Here is a 26,901-nt window from a genome sequence, read left to right as displayed (position 1 = left end):
TTGAAAGAACCTGAAAGTAAACATGCCGCGTAAGTACTGCATCATAACAAGTGAGTATTGATTAGCTCATGGCTATTATCTGATATCAGCCAAAGGTAGCTACTGAAAAATGTGCCTGTGGGACTCTGTGCTGTTTATCCCTGTATGCCCTGAAAAATAACTGACGACAACCCAACCACCTCCAAAAAATGTATTTCTGTTCTAACACTAAGCCACTTTCCTTGGGATACCAATCTTTTATAGCAGTGTCTCACAGACAAACATTTTGTCATGTTTCAAGTCCTTCCATAAGACACACACACACACACACACACACACACAGGAGTAATCACATATCCATTGCTCCTTCCAGTCCAATTACTAGTCAACTAACAAAAATGGAATAAAAAGTACTACTAGTTCTTTTACGAATCATACAAACGCTAGAGCACGTGACCCAGAAAAACATGCTGGGTCAACAAAAAAAGACAATTTATTTTAGATTTCTACAAAGAGATCCACATTTGTGAACAGTAATGTGCAATGGGCATTGTATTTATTCAGCACAAGGGACTGACTTTCTGTCTCAAGTGGGCTTATTATGAAGTTTAAATTATCATAAGTTGTTGAAGGAGTTAATTAAAGCAGGAAAAAGACAGCAATCAGATCGCTGGCTATTCCCAAAGACTCAGAGCCCATATGATTTTACCATTATGAAAAAGTAATATACACTCAGTGGCCACTTTTTAATGTACAGCTATCTAGTACAGAGTTTGTTCCCATTTTGCCTCCAGAACAGCCTGAATTCTTCACAGCAGTATTCAGTATTCAATTAGGCCCTGGAAATATTCAGAAGGTGCACTATTGGATGTTATACAACGGATAGGTCCGGTCCATTGTCTCTATTGGTGAGTTTGCGTTCCAGCCGTGCCAATATCCACGACATTTGATGAGATATGATCTACTTTCTAATCGAAATGAACGTAACTTAATGTTATCATCTTGCCTCTAGTAGCCTACCAAAGTAAAGTAAGATGAAATGAGTGAGTTTCCTTTGATTTGGAAAGAATGAAAAAAATACAATTTTTAGGCAACATCCTCGGATCGAAATACCAACAAGACCACCAAACCCTGGTGATGCAAATTATGACACATAATGACACCGTTATTTCAACACCTGAACGTTATCTTGCAGTGTCCCGATAAACGTCTACAACAAAAACAAATGACTTGTGTGTGTGTCAGTGTCTTCTGGTGTAACGTAAACTAGCAAGCTAGCTAATGTTAATGCAGTGGGGATACATTATTGCAATAGCGTTGCTTAGCTAAGGTTAGTGGAGTGGGGATACGTTATTGCTATCTAACGTTCATAATACCATTAGCAAGCAATAAACTACTGTTCAGCGGAAGAATACATTTACCATAAACACAGTTCCATTAAATATACATTAATTTAAAGTTTGTCTTGTCTGTCTGAAGTTTGCCTTCGCCTCGTGCCTAACCACCCACTAGCTGTGCCAATATCCACGATATACCACAGGTTCTCATTCCATAACGCTTAACTCTACCTCATATAGTCATACTACAGTCATATTCATACAGTCAACTAAACCTCTTCTCCATGTCACATGTCATCATTCTGTATATACTGAGTTTCAGGTTCTTTTCTTCTCCAAACAGGAAAGTGGCTGCTGAGTGTACAGTGCATCCGGAAAGTATTCACAGCGCTTCACTTTTCCCACATTTTGTTATGTTACAGCCTTATTCCAAAATGATTCCACAAGCTTGGCACACCTATCTTTGGGCAGTTTCGCCCATTCCTCTTTGCAGCACCTCTCAAGCTCCATCAGGTTGGATGGGGAGCGTCGGTGCACAGCCATTTTCAGATCTCTCCAGAGATCGGATTCAAGTCTGGGCTCTGGCTGGGCCACTCAAGGACATTCACAGAGTTGTCCTGAAGCCACTCCTTTGATATCTTGGCTGTGTGCTTAGGGTCGTTGTCCTGCTGAAAGATGAACCGTCGCCCGAGTCTGAGGTCAAGAGTGCTCTGGAGCAGGTTTTCATCCATGATGTCTCTGTACATTGCTGCATTCATCTTTCTCTCAATCCTGACTAGTCTCCCAGTTCCTGCCGCTGAAAAACATCCCCACAGCATGATGCTGCCACCACCATGCTTCACTGTAGGGATGGTATTGGCCAGGTGATGAGTGGTGCCTGGTTTCCTCCAAACATGACGCCTGAGTGGTGGATTGCTGCAGAGATGGTTGTCCTTCTGGAAGGTTCTCCTCTCTCCACAGAGGAACGCTGGAGCTCTGACAGAGTGACCATCAGGTTCTTGGTCACCTCCCTGACTAAGGCCCTTCTCCCCCGATTGCTCAGTTTAGACGGGCGGCCAGCTCTAGGAAGAGTCCTGGTGGTTCCAAACTTCTTCCATTTACAGATGATGGAGGCCACTGTGCTCATTGGGACCTTCAAAGCAGCAGAAATTTTTCTGTACCCTTCCCCAAATTTGTGCCTCGAGACAATCCTGTCTCGGAGGTCTATAGACAATTCCTTTGACTTCATGCTTGGTTTGTGCTCCGACATGCACTGTCAACTGTGGGACCTTGTATAGACAGGTGTGTGCCTTTCCAAATCATGTCCAATCAACTGAATTTACCACAGGTGGACTCCAATTAAGCTGTAGAAACATCTCAAGGTTGATCAGTGGAAACAGGATGCACCTGAGCTCAATTTTGAGCTTCATGGCAAAGGCTGTGAATACTTATGTACATGTGATTTCCTAGTTTTTTATTTTTAATAAATTTGCAAAAATTTCAAAAAAACTTCTTTCATGTTGTCATTATGGGGTGTTGTGTGTAGAATTTTGAGGAAAAAAATTAATGTATTCCATTGGAATGTAACATAACAAAATGTGAGAAAAGTGAAGCGCTGTGAATACTTTCCGGATGCACTGTCTATATAACATCAAATCCAAAAGAAACCATGATATGAAAGACAAGTTTGAAAAACATTTGTCTAGTGTGTGCGGCTAATTGGAATGTTACATGTATTTTTAATGTATGAGAAATACCATATAAATATTCACATTATTACTACACTGCTCTGTGGCTTCATACACTACATAATTAATATTTTATTCTTATAGACCCTTCTTATAGACCCATGCATTTATCAGCAATTGCCTGTTAACTCACTGATATATGTAAATGGGCAAACTAACTGAATTCATGCCTTGGAACATTAATTTGTGGTATTCATCTCCAGCTATCCCCACTGTGAAAATCAATGATCAGGTCATGAGTCTACATTTGGTCTACACACAGCACTCCCGACATGGGCACCAGAGGGCTTTCCAAGCAGCATGAAGAAGCAGGGCTGTAGTTGTCATTACTAACCTCTTCATGGAGCTTCTAAATTCATTTTACTGTAAATGACAGAGAAAAGCCAGCAGGGATTTCAAACATGAACATCAACTGCTCTCAAAACACAAACAACTTCCATGTCTGCACTGTGTGCTCTCATTAAGACCTATGCTGAGCTCAGAGAATGCTCAGGAGAAGTGAAACGTGGGTATCCAGGTCTGTTCTCATAATCTCTTTTGTCCCATTCATTTCTATAAAAAAACAAACAAAATGACTTTGATGTTTTTAGTGCAGGTTGAACAAAGTCAATTAATTCCATCAAGCATTCCCTGATTGTGATATGATCCTTCAATGTAAAGCTGCATTGCTAAAGTTTGGAGTCACTTAAGTTAATGAGAAGAAGAACATGGAAGTACATAATTTAATTAGCACAATTCAAGATAATGAGAGAAAATCACACTTAAAAATAGCTCTTCAAGATATAGTATGTGAAGACCAGGCATTATGAGAAGTACAACCCAATAGTACTAAGGTATACTTATAAAACAATATTAATGTACGTGCTTAACAGTCATTATACAATATTTTTAGAATGTAAGAATGAAGAATGTACTCCTTCCACACTCATGTAGAGCCATGGGTCATGGGTCACCATGAAAAAAACACTTAAATAAATAAATTGTTTTTCTTGATTTGGCTCTGTATTCCACAATTTTACATTTGCAATATAATTGACATGTCGATAAAGTGCAGATTCTCAGTTCTATTAAAGGGCATTTTCTCCACTTTGGTTTCACCATGCAGAAATTACATCTTTTTTACAGCTCTTTTTTTACATAACCCCTTCCCCCCAATATCCATTGCATGCAATCACTGCTTGAAAGCTGTGACCCATAGCCATCACCCATCCTTGCATTGTAAATATGTTTTACATATGTTTCTTACATTTTGGATAGTTTAAAGCGATGTGCATGCCATACATTTCAGTAGTGGAGTACATACATTTCCAATGGAGTTGTCATTGACAGCCACCACCCACCTTTACACTTTCCATTCCCATCTTTATCTGCAACCCTCTCAATTTTCCCCCATCTGAATGAAGCTCAAAATAACATAAGTAGGGTAGACTGTTCACTCATCGATTTTCACAGCTTGTCTCATGTTTTTGACCATGGTTAGAGCAGAACTGTAGCTCTCCTCTACCCCAGGGTGTGCCAGGAGGAATGAGGGGTATTATTGGCGGTATACGGAGAGGGGCAATGTGCAACAGACCCCCCAGCCACAAATCCCCTGAGGAGCAGCTTTTCCTGCTCTCTGCAGGAGACTGGCAGCGAGAGCAAACCCACCCCCACCGCCTCCAGCTTCCACTCTCTCCCTCGCCCCGTTGCCTAGAGGGAAGAAAGCCTTTCCACTTCTCATCTACCCCACTCTCCCATAGGGAGAAGCACCACCCCCACCGCCATGTCTAATGGAATCTACACACGAAGCAGGTTGCCAGGCCAAAACAACATTACGCATTTTCCCCAAGATTTTCAGAATTTATATCAGCCTCATATTCTGTGTTGTAGGTGCATAGGTCACAGCTTTGCTTTATCCTGAGCCAAGCAGGAATGTCAAATGAATTCACAATAACAGAGATTAACAATATACTGTATGGTACTGCACTTTATTTAATCTGAACAACAATAGACTGTTGCTTAATAAGAATGAACTTGTAATTGATCATTTGGACAGATATGCACACACATACACTCATATGCACTCACAATTTATATCATACTATATTAAATATAGTTATATATCAAGTGTTTTCAGGCACACACTGTGTGTGTATGTCCCTGTGTGTGTGTGTGTGTGTGTGCGTGTGTGTGTGTGTGTGTGTGTGCGCCCACACATGTGTTGGTGATCTTTCTTATTTGGGTTAATATGAGATTTAACATAACATGTCCAGAGGAACATTTATAATGAAATCCAAACTATCAGGGGAATCTGATTACCACAAATTCTTGTCCTGGTAGTGACTGAGACTTCACACAGGAAAGACACTTTCTGGCTTTGAATGCAACTACAAACCATTAATCAAATCCCTCCTCAAAAAGAATGTCAAATGTCACAGCAACTGACTACTGTTATTTCTAATTTTCCCTTTCATCCTCTAAAGGGCAGAAACACAACATTCGAGTAAGCAGGCAGAGCAAGACTCCCACAGGAGGAACTATGAGCCCTGAGACAGATTGCTATCTTTAATACTGTACAGAATATGCCATCTATACAGTGTATTCCCTACACTATATACTACCTTTCAACTGTATGCTTGACCCCATATTTTGGAATGTAATTACGGTTCACCAAAAATGATCATTACAAAGTAGGACGTAAGAAGGTGAGCAGTATCATTGTGACTGGTGCTATGAATGAACATTATGATACCCATGAAGAGTAGGCCCAGTGGCACATGGGTACATTCTCAGGAGCCTTCCTATGGGCAGTGTTTCCAGGCAGTAGAGTTGCGCAGAACCCATGCTTTTGGCTGTGGTGACACTGCAGAGCAACTCACCATGCTCCCCAGGCTGAGACATTGACAGCCTATCCGGGTGTGGCTTGTCTATTGGCTGAGGACATCCCAGAGACTGGTAGTCCTGCGCTGTTACTGGCTGGGTCTTGTTGGCTACACCAGCCATGCTCTCCTGCAAAGCATAATCAAGAAATGTCTCTGGAGGTGCCTTTCTATTATTGCCATCGGATGGAACTGGCAAAGACATAATATGTTGCTAAAATAGAAACTCACAAATAAACCCTCGTGTTACAGTGTATTTCAATGCCACAGCAGGAATTATGGAGCTAAGGAAAGCATAAGAAATCTCAATGAAAACAAACCTTCTCCAAGAGAACTCACAGCTAATTGCCTTTGCACATGATTATTACATATGCTTATCTGCAGTCAAACAGATGTGTGCTCATACCTAGAATGACAGTGGAGTACGTAAGTATTTGGACAGTGGTACAATTTCTGTCCTTTTTGCTATGTACTCCTGCACACTGGATTTGAAATTAAACATTGAATATAAGGTTAAAGTGCAGACTGTCAACTTTAATTTGAGTAAGGGAGCGATTGAATAAACCTGACTAATGAGAATAAGCTGAGAAGCCAACTGTCCGATTACTTTTGGTCCTTTTTTTAAAATGTGGGGACTATGTATAAAAGGGATGTAATTCCTACACGGATCGATGTACATACCCTCAATGTACATACCCTCAAATTAAAGCTGACAGTTTGCACTTTAATCTTATATTCATTGGTTGTGCTGGAGTACCTTGAGCAAGGCCCTTAGCCCTGCATTGCTCCAGGGGAGGATTGTCGCCTGCTTAGTCTAATTAACTGTACGTCGCTCTGGATAAGAGCGTCTGCCAAATGCCTATAATGTAATGTATAATGTAATGTAATGTACAGTGCCAAAAGAACATAAATTGTCCCACTGTCCAAATACTTACAGATTGCAGTGTATATGGAGGCTTTTGTCAGTTTTAAAAGTGGAGTGTCTTACATTCAGGACATCCAAACTGACTTTCTGAAAGTTCCGGCATCGTAGCTCTTGCATCCGCCGATGGTTTTCCTCGTATTTCTCTTCAGCGAGCTGCCTATTGTGTGACAAGAAATGATAATAAAATATCATAAAATCTGTATTCCAAAAACAATTTATCATTCAGTGCACTTAATAATGTCACAGCCACTATTTTCTACAGTTTTACCCTCCCCACACAATTCATATCTGTAAGCAAAGATTTAAATAACATCTTGTGTCTGAGTGATCATGCTACTGGTCTCTCAGTGGAGCTATGAGTCTGCAGTATATCAGCGTCCTCTTAAAAGATTGAGCACCATACAGAGATTCAATTCAGCATTTTTACATAGGAACAGCCCAGCATGTGGAATATAGATCACTATAAATGCAATTACTCATCGTTACCATAATTACAGATAACAATAACAATATCAAACACACCACTCATTATCCTTTCCAGGACTTGGTGGTGCTTCTGTGTTCTCCGATTGTAAAGGAAAGAATGGAGCCTAAGCTATAACAGGAGTGAGGAACTTTGAAAAATGATAGGTGGTAATTTGACAATGTGGAACCATCTCAGAGACTAGCATTAATGGCCCCTCTCAGATCTAGAGTGTGATCCTTTACTTCAGTTTGCAGGCCTTCTCATCTGCAGCCCGCAGCTTCCTCAGCCTCATGCGTTCTCTGGGTGTCATCTTCTGGACCTCTGACTTATCCCGCAAGGTCTGTAGGTGAACCTTATTTTGCCTGTGAGTGGTGGGGTTGGGGTGGCAGGAGAGCCATGTGAAATGGTAAGACAGCACCTTGGTACCAGCAACTGTCTACTTACCTAAAAGTGCTGCAACTCAGGCAACAGACCCACCAATACACCATCAAGTGATCTCACTCTTTGCATAGGTGAGGTGTTTCAGGTGAAAGGCAAGGCAAAATTCTAACAGACAATACACACACAATGCAGTGAATCACATTTGACACGATAAGGAAATTGGTGAATGCATACAGCAATAAAGCTTCAAAGAAATGCTGTGAAGTAATATAAATGTCAAATTCACATTATGTGTCATCTTCTAGAAAAAAGATAGCTATATTTCTTTTCTATTTTGTCAAGATTGTAGACCAAGTATTGGTCAGTGATGCGGAGTACAGGATGACAGGGAAGTCATTAAAGCAGGCATCATGGTCAGGCTCATTAACACATTCCACATTCAAGATGTCACACAAGTGATGCAGGACTGAGTATTTTTAGATCTCATTGACAGACTGCATCTGAAAAACGGTCTCCTACGTTACTGTTGTCGTGTGATTTTCATTTTCAGAGGAAAAAGTCATCCTCCAGAAAACGCTGGCACACTTACAGGGCTCTCCTGATCTTTGCAGCATCTCTCTCACTCTTCAGTGTTTTGTCTTTGAGCGTCAAGCTGGAAAATTTGTGTCTTATGCTCTGCGGCGAGAATAAAAGATGTTGGTCAATGTGAAGTTCCGAGCTTCATAACTGTCATGGTTGAAAGGGATGAAGAAAAAAGAGAGATAATGACTGGCCCCCCTGAGAATTCACTTAAAAGGAGCACAGAATATAGGTCACTAGAGGAATTCAACATTTTTCCAGCTGATTTCTTTGAGAGAAGAGAACGCATTTCACAACAGTGAAAAACTGACTTCATAAGCAGTTCTGTATAAACAATAGTTCCAATAAATTAGCGATATTCTTGAAAAAATATTAGATAAAGAGAAGAAAAAACGGAAAAAACAAAGAGCAATATTTACTTTGCCACATACTGGATATGCCCTGGAATCCCTTACCAACACTACAATAATTACTTATTGGAGATACTTGTCGAAAATAAAGCCTCCCTTGTCAAACAATGAAAGTGCATATAGCACGCTTCATTCTTTCTGTGTATTATACAACAGGGCTATAAAACACATATTCACAAACATGTTTTAAAGGCCCCCAGCTTCTGTGCCAGAGCATTTCTGGGCTCTGGTGGCTCGTGTTTTTCATAGCTTCATAATCTCTTCGATGTTCCCTGCCTTTAGACTGCACAGATCGGCGAAGCTGCTCAATCCCACTGAGGATTCAGGCGGTAATGGGTGCTGATTGATCATTTCTCATGGGCAGGACGAGGAGGACGCCTCACATGCATGTTCTCCTCGATGAACTTCATTTTCAGCATCTCCCCTGCGGGCAGTCTCTGCTCCGGGTCCTTATTCAGCATACTACGCACACAGGGATAGACACAGCTTCAGAGGTCACCTTCAGCACCATAAAGTTCATTGTAAGTTTAGCAGACATCATAAACCAGTTACTTACAATGCTTAATTTGTATTAGCATGTTGGCTGACTGGTTGCCCAATCACAAAATTTAGTGGCGTGCGATTTTGATGTGGCATTGCACGTATAAGTTATATACACTATAAGTTATAAGTTATATAAAGTGAGCACTTTATTAGGTATTTATTAGACTTATTTTTTAGACTTATTGGTCTTCTGCTGCTGTAGCCAATCCACTTAGAGGTTTGATGTGTTGTGTGTACAGAAATGCTCTTCTGCATACCACTGTTACATTGTGTAGTTATATGCATTACTGTCACCTTCCTGTCAGCTTTAACAAGTCTGGCCATTCTCCTCTGACCTCTCTCATTAACAAGGCATATTTGCCTGCAGAACTGCCGCTCACTGGAGGTTTTTTGTTTTTCGCACAATTCTCTGCTCTAGAGACTGTTGGCATGAAAATCACAGGAGATCAGCAGTTTCTGAGATACTCAAACCACTCTCTCTGGCACCAACAATCATTCCATGATCAAAATCACATAAATTGTATTTCTTCCCCATTCTCACATCTGGTCTGAAAAACAGTTGAACCTCTTGACCACATCTGCATGCTTTTATGCATTTAGGTGCTGCCACATGATTGGCTGATTAAACATTTGCATTAACAAGCTTGTGTACAGGTCTACCAAATAAAGTGGTCACAGAGTGTTTCTTATCCGCCCCCTCCCCCCCTCCCCCTCCCCAAGAGAACCTGCCTCCCTGCCATCAGCACAACTCCATCTGTGCAAACTTCAATGCCGTTAGTCCAGCTTATTATGTTTAACCCCATGAAATCATAAAAGCGAGTTCCTTCGGAAATAAAGAACCGACTGACTGAGTAAGAATACAGTGATCAGTGTGAGAGTCTCCTTTTTGATAGCCTGGAATCAAATCATTAGGCCGACTTATGTTCTGATCTCAACTTAGACGTCAACCCAGCGTCAATCAAAAGCTCATACACAGGTAATCACGAGACAACAAACCTTTTAGCGATATTACTGTCTGCAGTGTTCACAGATAAAAGGTACCTTTCCATGACTGAATTGAGCTCCATGGAGTATGTATCTGGGAGAGATGGGGTTCTCCCTTCCACAATCTTCATGACGACAGTAAGGAAACTGTGTCCGTTAAAGGCATGCTCCAGGCAGCACATCTCATAAAGGATGCAACCCAAGGACCTGCAAAATTACACTGTGTTACTTATTTGTTTCGAAGACACCATTATGTTCTATACCTTCCCATGCCCACAATCCACGTGTACAGTCTGTATTCTATATATTTTGGTCGTGAGATCATTGCAATACAGTTGATACGTTTAAAGCAGGCTCACTATGAACTAAGGCCAAAAATAGCAAACGTAGTTTCCTGACCTGATGAAGGGATTAATGTTCCCCTTCTTCAGAGATGTCTCTGTCAGCTTCACTAAGATTTGGCTTTTATAAATCATTGGCAAGATTAATATTTCACTGAAAGTGAATTGTCTCTAGCTGAGCAGATACTCCCTATGAAAACTAAAACCAAGCATTTTTCACAGTTATTTATTCATACTATTAATACAGTTATTTATAAAAACACAACAGATACTGATGTGTGATACATTTTAACCTGGAGCTCATGACATACCACCAAAACACATTTGTATTTTCTATCACTGCTGCAGATATACTCTCAACATCTAACCTTGATAGCCACTGAGAAGAGAAATAAATATGAAAATATTGAAAGAGAGAAAGTGACTAAGATACAGTATAGTATATGATTTAGAATTCAATGGAAACAATATACGTCAATCATCTCACTCCCTCAATCTCTCTGCCCATCAATCTTTCTTTCTCTCACTTTGTCACACGCAACCACACACACATGTGCACACACGCGCGCGCACACACACACAAACACACACACTCATGTACGCACAATTGCACTGGCAAAGACACACATACATACAAACATACATGCATGTATGTACGCACACACACATGCTGAATACACAAACATATACACTAGACTTGTACTAACATGTTATATATGCACACACTATGCACATACAGTACATTCATAAACATGCACACATTTGCCCCCCCCCCCCCCCCACACACACACACACACACACACACAAACATGTGCTCTCTCTGGAAATCATATCATTCCCCGTTCCTTATTATCTTGCCTACCCTTCCTTTCTTCTCTTTTCTTTCTCCTGTACTCTCTGCATTCCTACCCCTGTCCTTCTCTCTCTCTCTCTCTCTGAAATGAGAAAAAAATAGCATCCTATTTGGGAGAAATGAACTGAAACGAAGCCTCAATCAGTGGACCTACCCAGCTCCTGTTTCTCAGAAAATGACAATTTCAACTGGTTCATCTTTTTTGTTTCTAGCTGGCTCGAGTATGTGTCAGGTGGAATGCACAGAAAAGTTATGTTTACTATTCTTCCTGAGTAGGAGCAATCAACAAATTACGACCATGCAGGGCATGAAATTTAATGTGAATAAAAAGCAAAAGATTCTATTCAAATACTGGGTACATTGTATGACATCAGATTAATAATTTTATATATATTTTATAATATATTTTTGGCCAGCAAAGAAAATAATTATGAAATCAGATGTGTGCAGCAGTTTCCACTTAAATGGGAAATAGGACACTCATTCCATAGGACATTCATGCTCATGGGAACATTTCTATATATAGTGCTACGGATGAAATGGGAAGCATTGGTATTTTGGATAATAATATACTCTAACAGACATCATATATGCTTCAACTAGAAATGATAATGGGCTGCAAGGAACACAGCTTAAATGAGAGAAAAATATTGTGCTGCACTAAAGAATAGTCTGTGCAGTACAATATACTGGACAGAAGTAGAAAATACAGGTTCAGTAAGTAAAAGTCCTCTCCAGTATTTTGTTCCAATTACCTGGATTTGCTCAATTATTTAGCCAGGAGGCAGACCTAGTGAACTAGTGAAATCATCAGACTAGGTTCAGGTGTGGAAGAAACACATGGCAAAACTTCCACATCTGATACAAGACAAACCATAAATAAATACAGAAATAAGACAACAATTCAAGGTCCTCGGGTGCTTAATTGGAACCATTCAACTAGGACGTCAGTGTACTAGAGATCACCTTCACTTAATCAGGTTGTTTCAGAGTTCCTCTAAAGCGTATTTGTTTGGTTCAGTGATTGCATGCAGGCACTGATGCATTCATGTATTATGAATACATGATATTTTCCCCTTGCCTACAATTTGTCTGATTGTACATTCTAGTCAACAAGCCATTTTTCATTGATGCATGTTTGTTTTCAACATTCTGCCTTTAAGTTCACTCCACGAACTGAGTATCTTACCGTCTGGGAGAATATCCCGAAAACAACCAAATATGAAGATATTTGTATAAGCTTTGTATTTGTAGTTTTTTTATTTAAAAAAAGCCATAGAAATAATTTCAAGATCTGAACTGATCAATTCAGAACTCTTTTCATTTACAGAAAACAGAGAATGTTTCAAACACTAAAATAATAATTCACCAATTAGTTCATTACTGAATCATTTATAGTGTGAACATGCAGTGACTTCAGAAAGTATTCAGAGACCCGTTCACTTTTTGCACCCTTTAGGGTATTGTAGATTTAATTTTGAATTGATAAAATTGATGTGTTTGCCCATTAATCTACACTCAATAACCCATAATGACAAAGTGAAAACATGTTTCTTGCAAATTCCTTTAAAATCAAAAACTGAAATCTTTAATTTACAGTATTCAGACCCTTTGCTGTGGCACTCTGAATTCAGGTCAGGTGAATCCTGTGTGCTTTATCCTTGAGATGTGTTTAGAACTTGATTGGAGTCCACTTCTGGCAAATTTTATTGATTGGACATAGTTTAGAAAGGCACACACGTGCGTATATAAGGTCCCACCTTTCACACTGCATGTCAGGACAAAAACCAAGCCATAAGGTCCAAGGAACTCTCTGTAAACCTCCACGATAAAATTTTGGTGTGGCATAGATAAGGGCCAGGGTATAAAACCATTTCTAAAGCTTTGACTGTTCCCAGGCTTCGGTAATTGTGAAATGGAAGATGTTTGGAACCAACAGGACCAGGGAGGTGACCAAGAACCCAATGGTCAAGCAACCTGGGGCACCAGGTCACCTTTCAACATGACAATGTCCGAAATCATACAGCAAAGACAACGCTGGAGTGGCTTCAGGACAAGTCTCTGACTGTCCTTGAGTGGCCAAGCCAAGGCCTAGACTCCAACCCCATAGAACATCTGTGCAGAGACCTGAAGATGGCAGTTCACAGATGCTTCCTATCCAATCTGGCGGAGCTTGAGAGGATCTGCCAGGAAGAATGGGATAAACTGCCCAAATCCAGGTGTAGAACCTTACCCAAGAAGAGTCAAAGCTGTAATTGCTGCCAAAGGGGCTTCTACAAAGTACTAGGATTTATGGGTATAAGGGTCTGAATATAAATGAGAGATTTCAGTTTTTGAGTTTGCAAAAATTTCTGAAAACATGTTCTCCCTTTGTCATTGTGGGATATTGAGTGTAGATTGATGGGCAAAAATAATTTTATCAAATAAAAATTAAATCTACAACACAATAAAGTGTGCAAAAAGTCAAGGGGTCTGAACACTTTCTGAAGCCACTGTACATCATAAAGCTCATTGACCATGGTGATTAGACATGACTGATCTAGAAAGCAACCATTTTCTCTGAAATATTTCCTGAGCACAGAAAGTTAGGCTAGTGTACAGAAAGAATGCCCCTGGCTGGATCAGTCACAAGTACTGAGATTTGTTTTTCTTTTGTGGTGGCAAGCCAGTAGCACCATTACTTGTAAATTCCAAGACTCATTTGTGTGTCACTTCCAAACCCTGTTTAATGGCTCGGAAACATCCAGCATGAGACTTGAAACATATTAGAAAAGGGCTCTAATGACAGTTTATCATCTGAGGGCCCAATCATTAGCAGTGTCTGGATGGCAAGCAATATCCAATAGCTAACAGAGCAATTTAGTCTAAGATAAGATTTTTTCCATTTTACCTCTAGTTTATAACACGAATAACTGGATACATGAGTTGACCATATGCTCTGTCTCCCCATAAATTAAATCAAGAAGATTTAAATTACATACTATGGTTATGCAGCCAGACATTTACACAGGCAGTTAGCGTAAAGCACCGTCCCAAAAGAGAACAACAATCGTGTTCCTCATGGGATTTGTACCTGCAGTCTTTCGGATGCATGCCCAAGTACCTAGCTGCTATTTCCATGTATCTACGGTACAGCATGTGTGTCTTTGCCCGTCTTTCTGCCACTCACCAGATGTCAGATTTAGAGTTGTATCCTTGATGGCTGAGAGCCTCAGGACTCATGTAATACGGTGTCCCGGTAAAGGTGGTGGCTAAGTCACGTGACCCCATGAGAAGACAAGACACTCCAAAGTCACCTGAAGAAAAAAAAAATACAAATCAGCAGCCCCACAAAACTTACATGCAGTAAAGTAGAACCACAATAATGTTTTGTGGACTTATCTGTGGTACCTGAAATTCATAGATAAATTCATCTAACTATGCCAAACTCGGTCCTGGGGCCCCCCTGTCTAAGCTGGTTTTTGTTCCAACTACAACTGCAGTCCCATAATTTTAACAAGCTGTTATTTTTGCTTAATGACATGTTTTTAAGGTTTCACTGTGATTAAACAAATTATTTATATATTTTTAGATAAAGCATTCTTAAGTAACAGACCGGCACATAGCTGTCCATTGTTGAATAAGGATTTAAAGAGATTTTAATATTCGTTTTAGCATCTGGACACAGGGATCTCTACAGATCAGTCCACATTACCATGCTGGAAAGAAGTCTTGTGAATTGAGCATGAAGGATCCCAGTTTTTCAGTTCCACAAAAGCCACATCAAAAACACCTATTCTCAAGAACTCTACAGGAGAGACTGTTACCTATTTTAATAATGTTCTTCTTAAGAAAAATGTTTTTAGCCTTTAGATCCCTGTGGAGTATTCGCCTAAAAGAAGCAAAAAATAAAAATAAAAATATAAGGAAGGAAAGAGTGACAAATGAAACATATCACCACTGTTTCAATCCGGTCTGCTCTTTAAACCAGTAGATGGCCTTTGAAAATTAGAAATTGTGCATTTAATCTAGAGTGCATTACATGGTGGTTTTATTTAAAGGAAATACTGAACTTCCTTCTGAACACAGTATAGGGAATTCAAATGACATGAAATACTAAAATTAGAAATGTAGTTGTGTGGTTTATTTGAACAAGAAACACATTTAGACTCACTCACTGTTGGTAGGCCAAAGGATTCACACTGCTCATGTCTGTATCCAGGCTTACAGCATACACCTACCTCTGGTGCATGTAGTGGACGCCCAACAATAACTGAATTAACCATTCTGTGATCTGTGACTCTGGAAGTGTTCTTCCTGCCTCTCTGAGCTCCTGGATCTTATAGTCCAAATCCCTGTCCTGCAATACACACATGACACATGCATGGCAACAGTGTTGGTAGTCTTGTCGGGCATGCTAGCAAATATCCAACCACATAAGGCAACACATTGTAAAAAATTAAACTGCACAAAGCATCAGAGCTTTTACAAGGACATCAGCCAACTGCTACTAATGAGTTTAATAGACTATTGTCCCCGCAATTTAGATAATAGTAGACACATACAATGTATTGTTACTGTCTTTTGTAAATGCATCTTCATTTTCCCTTTTATTCATGATGTGAATAACAATTGTAGTTGAGTCTTGTTGTACAGTTGGCATATTGGCACCCCTGACTGGCATTGCACAAAAAATACTTAAAAAAAGAAATAATATGCTGACTGAGATTAATCAAAATGCTGAACATGTGGTACAAAAATATGGTACTTTATGAATGTTCCATACTGGTCATTTAAAATATGATCGAACAAATGTGACGTGGTCAGATGAGACCAAAGTGAACATTAGCTCACACAGCATTGGTTTATTTGCCGTCAAAACAGAGATGCATAAAAGGAGATGTGTGTCATACCCACAGTGAAATTTGATGATGGGTCAGCTATTTTTTGGGGCTGTTTTCATTCCAGAGGCCCAGGGGCACTGGTTAAAATCAACAGTATAATGGATTCCACCAAGTAATCCATGGTCAGGTTTTTAATTTTTAATAAAATAATAAATAAAAAAAGAATCTTGGCCCATCTTCACCTGTTTTGATCTCTGGTTCCTAGTCAGATGACATGGTCTCATTCCCACCTGTGCTACAGACCTGGAGACCTAATGCCCATGCCCCCCCCAGCCCACCCCCTAAAACACACACCTGAACTGGGAGCCCATATGTCCCTGAAATATAATCAAAGCCTAGCAGCTTTGCAGATAAGCCATTAACTTGTCTTTAATTACTTCACTGGCTCATTTTGTGCCAGTGGAACAACATGCCAGATGTTATGAACACACCAGATGACCAAATGACAGTACTTTATCATGCACAAGGCAACATACATGTAAAATTGAATAGAAGTCATACAATAATCAGATGCCACTGAAATATGTAAACATGCATGAATATGTACAGTAAACATACAAGCAGTGGCAAAACAGGTGCACACTTGAGTAAGTGAGGAACGCAAAGTACATTAAAAGTAGTTACGTATCCACACAAACGTTGTTCCTAAATTAAGTAACAGCCAATTCAATGCAATTGAATTGTTTATGGACATATTCAAAAATGGTGTGGAGTGCATTTTCCTGTTCTGGTTTGATGCACTCATCCCTTTAGAAGATAAGGGCAATGGCGATCACTGTAGAGATTCTGAGTGGTCACCTTCATGCCATGCTTCCATGACCTCTGCGGTATATGGTCTTGCTTTATGGTATTGACACAATTATTTCCTGCAGGAAGGTGTATTTTGACAATGCCCCTATGATCACCTAATGGTCTAATGAGGTCCCAAGTATTTATGGGAGATTCTTGAACAACATTTGTGAGAGAACTTTCCACCATGCTATGTGACTACCACTCCCAGAATATATGTGGGTTTGCATGCATGTGTGTGCCTGCATCAGTGCGTGTGTGTGTGTTCATAATGCCCTTTTTTAAGATGCCCTAAGCCACAATGAATAGTCTGAGGAGAGTGAAGTGACTCCTGGAACAAGAAGTAAAACCTGCAATGATATAACTCTTGTATCATTGTCACTTAAGTCACTACAGGGTGGCCACTTGGGTACAACATAGAGATCACAGAGACCATCAAATCTGGCACAGTTGAGTCACTGCCTAATGTGTGGCTGTACAGAAATGGCACTTTGAACTTCACTGAATGTCCTTACACTGATAACAGCAATCCATGCTGGTCACCTGGAGCAGCAAGCTGCTGTCCCTCAATATGAAGCAGCAAATTGTTCAGAGGAAAAAAAGAAAAACTTGAGGCTTCATGAAAGCTGTTCTGCAACAAAGACCTGTGGGATTTGAGCTGCTGGCTGTTAGTTTAGTCACAGGCAGAGTTGCTCTGCTGAGCAGGGAAACAGAGCAAAGGGATGTAAAGCAAATCACAGTCACTGGGAGAGTTTCAGTGACATGGGTGGTTGGAGCATCTGGTGACAGCAGCAGTTGCTGTTATCATGGGTTGTGAATATACACCAAGGGATACCATGGTTTGGCATCAGGTGTAGAATAATATGTAAACCTGCTCTTCGAGGAATGCACTACACAGCTTGAAGAGCCTCAGCATGAACATTACTCCTGAACGATATGGAGATGATAAAGGACTGCCAGGTCATTAGCATGAGAAGGAAATCTAGCCAAAACGTTTTTTATGCAAAACGCTTTGAAAAGTAAAGGGAAGGAAAAGGACCGGCTTTCCTGCTTTTCATTAGATGTATTTTTTGAACACCAGGTAGAGGCTCCATTTTGCTTGATGAGCAGGAACAGGAACAGCAGAGAGCAGCACTGATCAATCGTTCACTCTGAGCTTCACATGCTGTAGAACCCTCCGCAAATCAAAAGCATTTGAAAGATGAAGGTGAAGCCGAACACAAGCCTTCATCAAACAGCATACGGAATGGTGTATAAGGCCTTTTCATATACAATATGTCCAGGGAGGATAACTTTTATAAATAAATAAAAATAGCAGCATGAATAGAGTTTTACAGCCTTATGAACAGATTTTTACAGTACTATGCAGATTTAATTTTCACAATATGCTTGAACACTTATTGAGATACATGTAACTATGTATTGTACTGCATGTTTTGATTGTCATTATGCATAAAGTGGTACACATGGTCATTGGAGTCACAAAGAAGAACAACCAAAATAGCTATTATACATTTAAATTGGTAAAAAATACAATGGCACTTGGTTGAGTGTAATTAGAACAGAGAAAAATAACAACACGTGCATAACGCTTAAGAGACAAATATGAGCACTGCAGGAATATATTAATTAGAGCAAACATATCACTGCTGTCAAAATGTTTCCTTACTTTCAGGGGAAAGAAGTCCTCTGCTAAAACTCTAATCAGCAGCAGAAACTTTAACCACCTGCCTAGACAACATGGGGCTTCTTCCACCGGAGAAACATCTAAGCAATCATGGAACGTGTGAAGGGGAAAGGCATTTTACCTCACAGTACTCAGTTATTATGCAGAAAGTGTCCCTCTCCAGGAAGCTGGAAAAGAATTTCAAAATGGCGGGGTGGTGGAGCTGAGAGAGGAGCTGAGCCTCCAGGTTGGCCTGCACTGTCTCATTGGGGTTGAGGTCACCGACAGGAATCTCCTTCAGCACCTTCCTGCATGAGCAGAGTCAAAGCATGTGACGAGCTATAAGGGATGGGCTGCCTGCAAAATCAGCCTTGTCAGGGCCTGGTACAGAACAATGTAGCCAACCATTTTAATCTATTTTAAAATGCCCATTTACACCATCAAATAGCTGCGCATTAAACGACAATCTGATAATCCTCGCAAGAGGCCTTGTAAATAACAAACACACTTACTGCATCTTCTATTTTTGGGATATAATATATATTATACTTTCTATGCTTTAGAATGCACCAATACTGCATATCTATGTACTTTTAGGCAGTGAATGGTGTTTTATTCAGTGAATGGTGATTTATTCAGTGAATGGTGCTTTATTAAGTGAATGGTGTTTCATGCAATGAATTGTTTTTTTATGCAGTGAATGGTGTTTTATACAGCGAATGATGCTTTATGCAGCAAATTGTGTTTTATACAGTGAATGGTGCTTTATGCAGTGAATTGTGTTTTATACAGTGAATGGTATTTATATGGCATTCTACCAGAACTGCCTGTGAAGAGACTTTCTGTCAGAGAACTAGACACAGGGAAAGATTCATTCTAAATTGCAAACAATAAGCCAAAGCAAGCTCACTGGCATTTTCTCATCATCACAATTATGAATTATTTATATTATTGTCATGCATAATATAATTGAAACAAAGTCAAAATGATGTCACATGAGTACAAAGTCTGGGATTCTTTTGAAAACTGTTATTCCGTTCATAAACAATACATTTGAATTGCTTATGGGCTCCTCACAACTTATATTGTAGGTACTTATAATAAAGCAATTTCTTTGAAATTGTATTTACTGATATACATTAATTACAAGAGCAAAAAAAAGTCATTACTGACATTGACATTGGATGAGTCTGTCCCATTCCTTTCCTGTAAGCTTGAGCAATATTTACTTGATTTTTGGAGAGTGAATGTTAGGTGATAGAGTGGCAGAAAGAACAAAGCAGTTTGCAGCAAAAACAAACTCTGCTATCATATAAATATTGAAGCTTAATTTCCCTTTTTTACATTATGGTCAGCAGACACAGAATGCAATGCTATTAGTGGCTTGAGCCTGTCACAGCTTCACGAAACCTATAAGATTTCAGGAATCTAATCACACAAGAACACAATTCTATGCACTTAATACTGGAAATGGCTTCACACTCACAGCCATGTACTATATATATTCAAAGGTTTTGATGACTGTTCTCGCAGTGTGTAATAAAGAACAATTTCATCATCTTACAATGAATTACTCTGAAGGTATGCATTGCATATAATCTGTATGAGAGCAACTAATCTTTCTGTCAAATGGACTTCACTTTCCATTTCCTGCACCCTCTCCACAACCCTCCATACTTTGCCTGCCACTCTATCACTTTCATTCGCTCGGTCTCTCTATCCTTATCTCTCCCCCTCCCTGTCTTTGGCACCTTTTTCTTCCTCTCTCCATCCCCAACTTGACATTTATCTATCTTACTCCTCAATGGCCTGTGCTAACTTGTAGAATGCACTGGCAAAAATAATGGCTAAAAATATAAAACCATCGAGTGATAACATGGGCCAATTTAAGATTATAGAATTATTAGTGTGTGAGTGTGTGTATGTGTGTGTTGGTGTGTTTGTGTGTATGTGTGTGTGGGCGTGTGTGTGAGGGTGTGTGCTTGCGTGCTTGCATGCATGCGTGTGTGTGTGCGTGAAAGAGCAGGACAATTTCCTATTTCAGTTTATAGCATGACCACCCCTGACAAGATTAAATGTACACAAAATGAAAGGTCACAGAAGACTCTGAGACGACCTGTAGACTGTCAGCCACCGTTCACCCCCTCAATCTTCTGCTGTCACTTTTCAATTTCCTATTGTTTGGCACCTAACACAGGTGTCATGTGAAGATCGGGCATGGGTATCAGCTATGTTTTCCTCAATTACTGGCACAAACATGGCTGAGGAATGCCATTTATTGGTGACTGAGGAAATAGATTGGGTTTCTGACGTTTTTAACCAACAGACTGAGACTAAGCCTGAGTCCATTCTACAGACAGATTCAGTTGCTCATTAGACCCCTAATGATGTTGACTCACGGTTGCATTTCATTCCAACTATACGGAACAATTCATTCCAGTGATGACATTTGATGATATTGCACTTTTGAGGTTGGGGGCAGCTGTATGACATGGACTGGACATGGACCTGGACTTCGGACTTGGTTTTTGGGGACAATTCTGGGCTGAAGTACAATAAAGGGCTAGCTTGAAATTCTAGCAAGGTTTTCCTCAGCAGAGGCCCACCTCTCTCAGTGAGCTGCAGTGTCGCTTTGATGAATGGGCTAGCAGCCAAGTAAATGAGCGATAACAGTGAATAATGACTGAGGTCACCCTGACTCACCACCGAGAAGTCCCTAAAGACTAACTCCAAAGTTGGAGATTAAGAAGTAGGCTGAGATTCATCAAGATACTTTATGCACTAGGGATTTTATGCACTGTTTCAAATAGAGAACATGCATCAACATACACCTTTCTTAATGTTAGCAACAGGACTGGGGCCCGCCTTAGTGATGGTGAACTGCAGCGAATGACAGCTTGACAGGCAAAGAAAGAAACACAAAGTAAATCACTTCATGCATTTCTTAAATCCAAATAGTCTACATCAATTTCCTTCAAACAGCGGTAAGAAAGACTTCAAGAAATAAATGAAACAATATATTAAATGACACTTTAAAACTATGTATTTAACCTGTCCATCCAGCCTTCAGGGAACTAATCAAAGCCCACTAAAGGAAATGACTGCAACACTGTTGGCAGTTCCAGGGTTCTTGTCAAAGTTATAATTGGTTTTCAGGCCATTGTTAGGCACTGGGCAATCATTAATGCTTTTCCTCCTCCAGGATGAATATTTAGACTGTGTGAGTCAGCCAGAGCAGCAGCCTTCACAGGTGATGCGGGTACACTCTGTTAAGCTTTCATTTCCCCTGCTTTGAAGTACAGCTTCCTGCTTGTGACAATGAGTTAAAAGTAAACAGTGAGCCCAGTTGGACACCACCATTTTCCCCAATGGAACAGTGATTAGTTCACTATCTTTGTTAGAATAATCTGATTGATCTCACCCATTGCTTTGCAGACAGTATTTTTTAACCAACTGTATAATGTGAATCAATGCTGGCTAGGCATCCCCACCTAAATAATTTGCATAAAGAGCGTAGCAACTTGGACATGGCCCCTGTAACTGCTTTGACACAATGCAACATCCACAGAAATTCAAAGGAAGGAAAAAGTAACAGTAGATGCAGCATACGAGGAAGCGATATTACCCAAGCATGCCAGTGTGGATAAGAGGACTGACTGGAATTTTTATCATTCTTGCAGCATATTTCCCTGGTATGTGATCCACTATTGCCTTGTGGCAACACAACCCAACCTGTCAATCATTCGAGTGATGAGGAGGAAGAGGAAGAGTATCACATGATGACAGCACTGACAGCCTTCTGGCAGGAAACCCGAAGCCTTGCTTGGATAGCATACACAGTCGCAGCGGGGATCTCGCTAATCGTGCTTTTTATATGCCCCCGACCCACTGGGAGCCCGAAAATGCCATATCAAGAAACCTGACAGGGTGCTCTGACACTTCGGCAGGGCACTTTACAGCGATTAATCCAAAAGGCTCCAGAAAAGCGAGTATGCTTCTTTATGGTCTCTGTAACTGTAAGGTATTATTCTTCTGCGTGTGCCAATTACTGCCCAACTGCAACACTCTGCTCCAGGCTCATCTCAGTGACAAGCCAGAGCTTCTTTTGCAGTCCTGTCAGAGAAAAATGACCCAAAACACATCGATTCCCCTGGAAACTGTAATTGCCATTATGTACAGGCACAAGGTACGGTTCAGTACGATGGCAAGCTTGTCACGACACCTTGAATAGACAGCAATTCTAAGCGAACGGAAGTAAATGACATCAGAGCATTGGCTGGCAAACTATGAGATACTTTGCAGTATGACTCACGGAAAGCCAATGCTAGTTATTATTCTTTTACTTGCAGCTCTGCACATTCAGGTAGAAATTAGGAAAGTGGCCATAACATAAATCTGAGCAAGGTGCTATCCCCCATGGCTCAGTGTTGGGACTTCTGCTCTTAAAGTGCCTTGACATTAGTAGCACAATATGCACATGACCCAACATTCCAGGGATTGGCAAACCATTTTGAATCCACAAATTAACCATTAAACATTGATCCAGAATCCAGGACTGGGCAAATGTGACCCAGTTAAAGTAAAGTTGTATGTTGGAAAATAACCATTTAAGGATTAAATTAAGATAGTGGCAAATTAGGATGTAGCTACTATTTCTAAAAATAAAAATAAAATAATAATAATAATAATCTCTCCAAGTCAATCTCCAAGTCAATCAGGATCAAGATATTGCACTGCAGCTATAAATCAGGTCAGTAGCAAAATCAACTGAGTGTAAATCACTGGAAGTTATTAATGTTATATAATACTTTTGGCATTACTTCCATTTCAGGGCACCACATTATAAGTTGGCCATCAGGTAATTTGATAGAAAAGGGTTTTGTCAGGCAATGCCCATAAATCTACCACTGCTGTGTTGACACACAGTTTTCTCCTGTGTCCACCCACAGGGGAACATAATGCCATACAAACCAAAGCTTGTCTAAATGATGTTTTCGAATGTTGATCAGCCAACATCTCAAACTTATTTTTCCCAAAACTGAGGTACTCCACAAACCAGCTATATCCTCACCCTCAAGGATCTGCCAATCACCATTTCTAAAGCAACAGTGTCTGCTTCCCAGACTAACATCTTGATGTAATCCTGGAGAATAAACAGTCTTTCACTGAGAACTTTGTGAAAACGACTCCGGGCTAGACAGCTCAGAGTCAAATCCATCCTTTCCTTACAGCATATGCTACCTAGTTCCTTGTTCAGGTTCTTGTGTTTGACATGACAGGACCAATGCAACACTCCCTCCTTTCGGGTGTCCCTTCATATGCCATTCGGCTCTGCCAGATATACTGTAAACTGTAAAGCACAAATACACGTGTAGCAGCACAAATACATGTGTGTCTGCGCTCTCCTCCACTGACATGGAGAAGCTTGCAAGTTTAGACACTAGAAGCAGAGAACCTCTGGATGATCAAGACCAGGTATTACACCATGCTAGACAGATCTCCAGACAGTTGCAAAATAATAGGCCAAGGTGGGTTGAATGGCTTCTTATTATGAGAAGTTTGCATAGTTGTACATTGAAAGATCAGTTCCCAGATCACCAGCTGGTCGGTGCCTTGCACGGCAGCCAATCGCCATTTGTGTGTGTGTGTGTGTGAATGAGAAGCATCAATTGTACAGTGCTTTGGATAAAGGTACTACATACAGACATTTATCTTTTACCATTTAAGGGTGTACAATAAATCAACTCAAGACTGATTTGAATGACTTAATCTTATCCCTTACTGTGAATATCACAGTGAGCAGTTTTTAGGATTTTAGTTTTTAGGATTTAAATTTGTAATAAATTAAAGTAATCAAAGCTGCAAAAAGGCTATTCAAAAATAATTCCCAAACTGTACATGGAGCTAATTTCAGGAGATCTACAGTGTGAAAATATACAGTCCCATCCAAAAGTATTGGAACAGCCAGGTAAATTCTTTTGTTTTTGCCATATGTGTTATTTACTTACATTTACTTAAATACTCTCTGTTTTGTACTTTTGCTCACCTAAAGATTGGCTAGTCTGATACCAAAGGTGCTATGTTCTAAGTAGTTTAACACATCTAGGTGTAAATACCAGGAAATAAAAGCTGAAATTCTGAACTGTTGTCTCGTGTTCATCTTTTTATCTCAACCTCAAATGTATTCAGTGTACTGCAAAAACAAAGGAATTGCCCTTGCAGTTCCAATACTTTTGGAGGGGACTGTATATGCACAGCAGTGGCCCTCACATACTGGACTGTGTTTTTTTTGGACTGTAAATCCTAGTGCCACCATCCTCCACCATCAGTGTCAGGGACAGGAGGAGAGGGGGAGCATTGGGCTTCAGTAAGCCTGAGCACCAGGTGTTCCATTACTACTTTATTTCACCGCTTATGTCGAGTATCAGATGGGTCCCCTTAATAAACTGGGGTTCTCACCCTGCTCGTGCCCATGATAGGAACAAAGATGGGCTTTGAATCAAGCCAGTTCTCTTGGCTTAGGGAGTGGGTATATAGAACAAAATATAATAGCAAAGGGGCCCTGTTTTTATATCTAAAATACTCTATACTAACACTGGACACAGGACTCAAATAAAGATTATATTACGCACTGTCACCAATGAGTTACAATTTGTATTCTGGCCGTCCGTGTGATCTGACCCTAATCATAAAACACTGTGCTACATTACATTACATTCCATTAATTAGCAGACATTCTTAACCAGAGCGACTTACCAATGTCAAGTCTGGCATCATTAGTAAAATAGTAGCAAAAACATCAAACCAATGCAGAAATAAGAAATGGCACTGTTGAGACTTCCAATCTAATTCCATTACTAATTGAACTAATGTCTACCCCACATGGAAGAATACAACACAGTTTATCTACGAGGACAGTAGGCACCTCATTGGGACCACAAGTTATACAAAGCTCTCCCAATGGGCTAGCTTTCTCTCATCTCCATCTGCACAGTAGTAATAACATGCATAAATATTAATGCCAGTGCCCAACCTGCACTGTGCCCAAGCCTGCCTATGCACCTGTTATCCATCTCTGTGTCCCTTGCCTGTCGAGGTCTTCCTGGAGACACACTTGTTTGGGATCGCTTTCACGTAATTGCGGTGGATTTTATCAACCTTTTCTACTTTTATTTCATTCACCTTTTCATTTTGCTTGTAGTTTTTCCACATATCTTATGTGTATTGTCTTTATTTCCAAAATGAAGCAATCTCAGATGCTTGTTTATTTTTATTTCTATTTTAATATCATTGCAATAAACACCTCCACCACCTCATCTACCCTTGCATTTAAGTGGCAGATCTAACCAGCTTCCCAGGCTAGTCCTTGGACTACTGCATTCATGGTGCTCCTACTACAATATTCATGACCGCCATATTCATTTCTCAGATCCATTAGTCATTTTATTTCCATTGTAGTGACACAAAGACCCACTAGTTTTCAATAAAATCTAAACCCATCTTCCATCCAAAACTCCAATTAAGCATCAAACTGTCAGAAGCAAATGAGCCACATGCATTTGCTGCTTCCTCATGATGGCTGATCCAGGTCAGATAGACTGTGCATCACCATTTATGGAGATGGCTCGAATCTGGCTGGATGAAACAGCAGCGCCAATTAAACAGGGACGAGGGGAGCCCCAGATATGTCAGTAGGCTAGATAAAAAGAGCTCAGGGGAACTGCAGGGGTGCGCCAATGCACTAGAGCATCTCTGGGGCCTTGGGGCTGTGCATTGGCCCTGATTGAGGAGAGGTAAAAATAACTGCCGCTAGCAGGCATCTCGGGGGGCTGTTCTGACAGGTAAGTGGTAAAGGTGGCGGGGGGTGAGATGGATTGCTTCTGGATGGGGGAAACCCTGGGAAGCTGTTGTAAAACCAAAGTGACCCAAATTGGATGACGTACAGTGTGATAAGCGTGTTATATACGGCGTGTTCCATAATGTTTGGAACAAAGACAGGAATGAATGTGGCTCAGTACTCGACAATTTTAGTTGTAATACAATTTTTGTTGTAAACACATGCTTAAATTACAGATGCTCTGCTTTCATAAAAGGGTATTTTTATACATTTTGGTTTCATCGCATAGAAATGACACTGCCTTTTACACACAGTCCCCCTATTTCAGGGGACCATTATGTTT

At 40.3% G+C, this 26,901-nt stretch overlaps 1 protein-coding gene across 2 annotated transcripts in view; it reads right to left on the bottom strand.

The window, feature by feature from the left end:
• Positions 1-26,901, bottom strand: part of nek11 (NIMA-related kinase 11) — a 72,603-nt gene that overhangs the window by 30,438 nt on the left and 15,264 nt on the right. Inside the window, exons 3-12 of one of the 2 annotated variants that reach the window (XM_061224806.1) lie at positions 18,864-19,029; positions 15,604-15,722; positions 15,190-15,254; positions 14,553-14,679; positions 10,247-10,396; positions 9,046-9,124; positions 8,263-8,348; positions 7,535-7,654; positions 6,890-6,983; positions 5,902-6,031 (exon numbers count right to left, since the gene is read on the bottom strand). In XM_061224806.1, the coding sequence (XP_061080790.1) occupies positions 5,902-6,031; positions 6,890-6,983; positions 7,535-7,654; positions 8,263-8,348; positions 9,046-9,124; positions 10,247-10,396; positions 14,553-14,679; positions 15,190-15,254; positions 15,604-15,722; positions 18,864-19,029 (1,136 nt within the window). The remainder of the gene's footprint in view (positions 1-5,901; positions 6,032-6,889; positions 6,984-7,534; positions 7,655-8,262; positions 8,349-9,045; positions 9,125-10,246; positions 10,397-14,552; positions 14,680-15,189; positions 15,255-15,603; positions 15,723-18,863; positions 19,030-26,901) is intronic. The other variant, XM_061230437.1, reaches the window with a different exon arrangement.

The sequence above is a fragment of the Conger conger genome, chromosome 1 (assembly GCF_963514075.1).
Source record: "Conger conger chromosome 1, fConCon1.1, whole genome shotgun sequence".
Lineage (NCBI taxonomy): Eukaryota > Metazoa > Chordata > Actinopteri > Anguilliformes > Congridae > Conger > Conger conger.
Note: the sequence above shows the minus strand (reverse complement) of the source record. Positions and strands in the feature narration are given on the sequence as shown.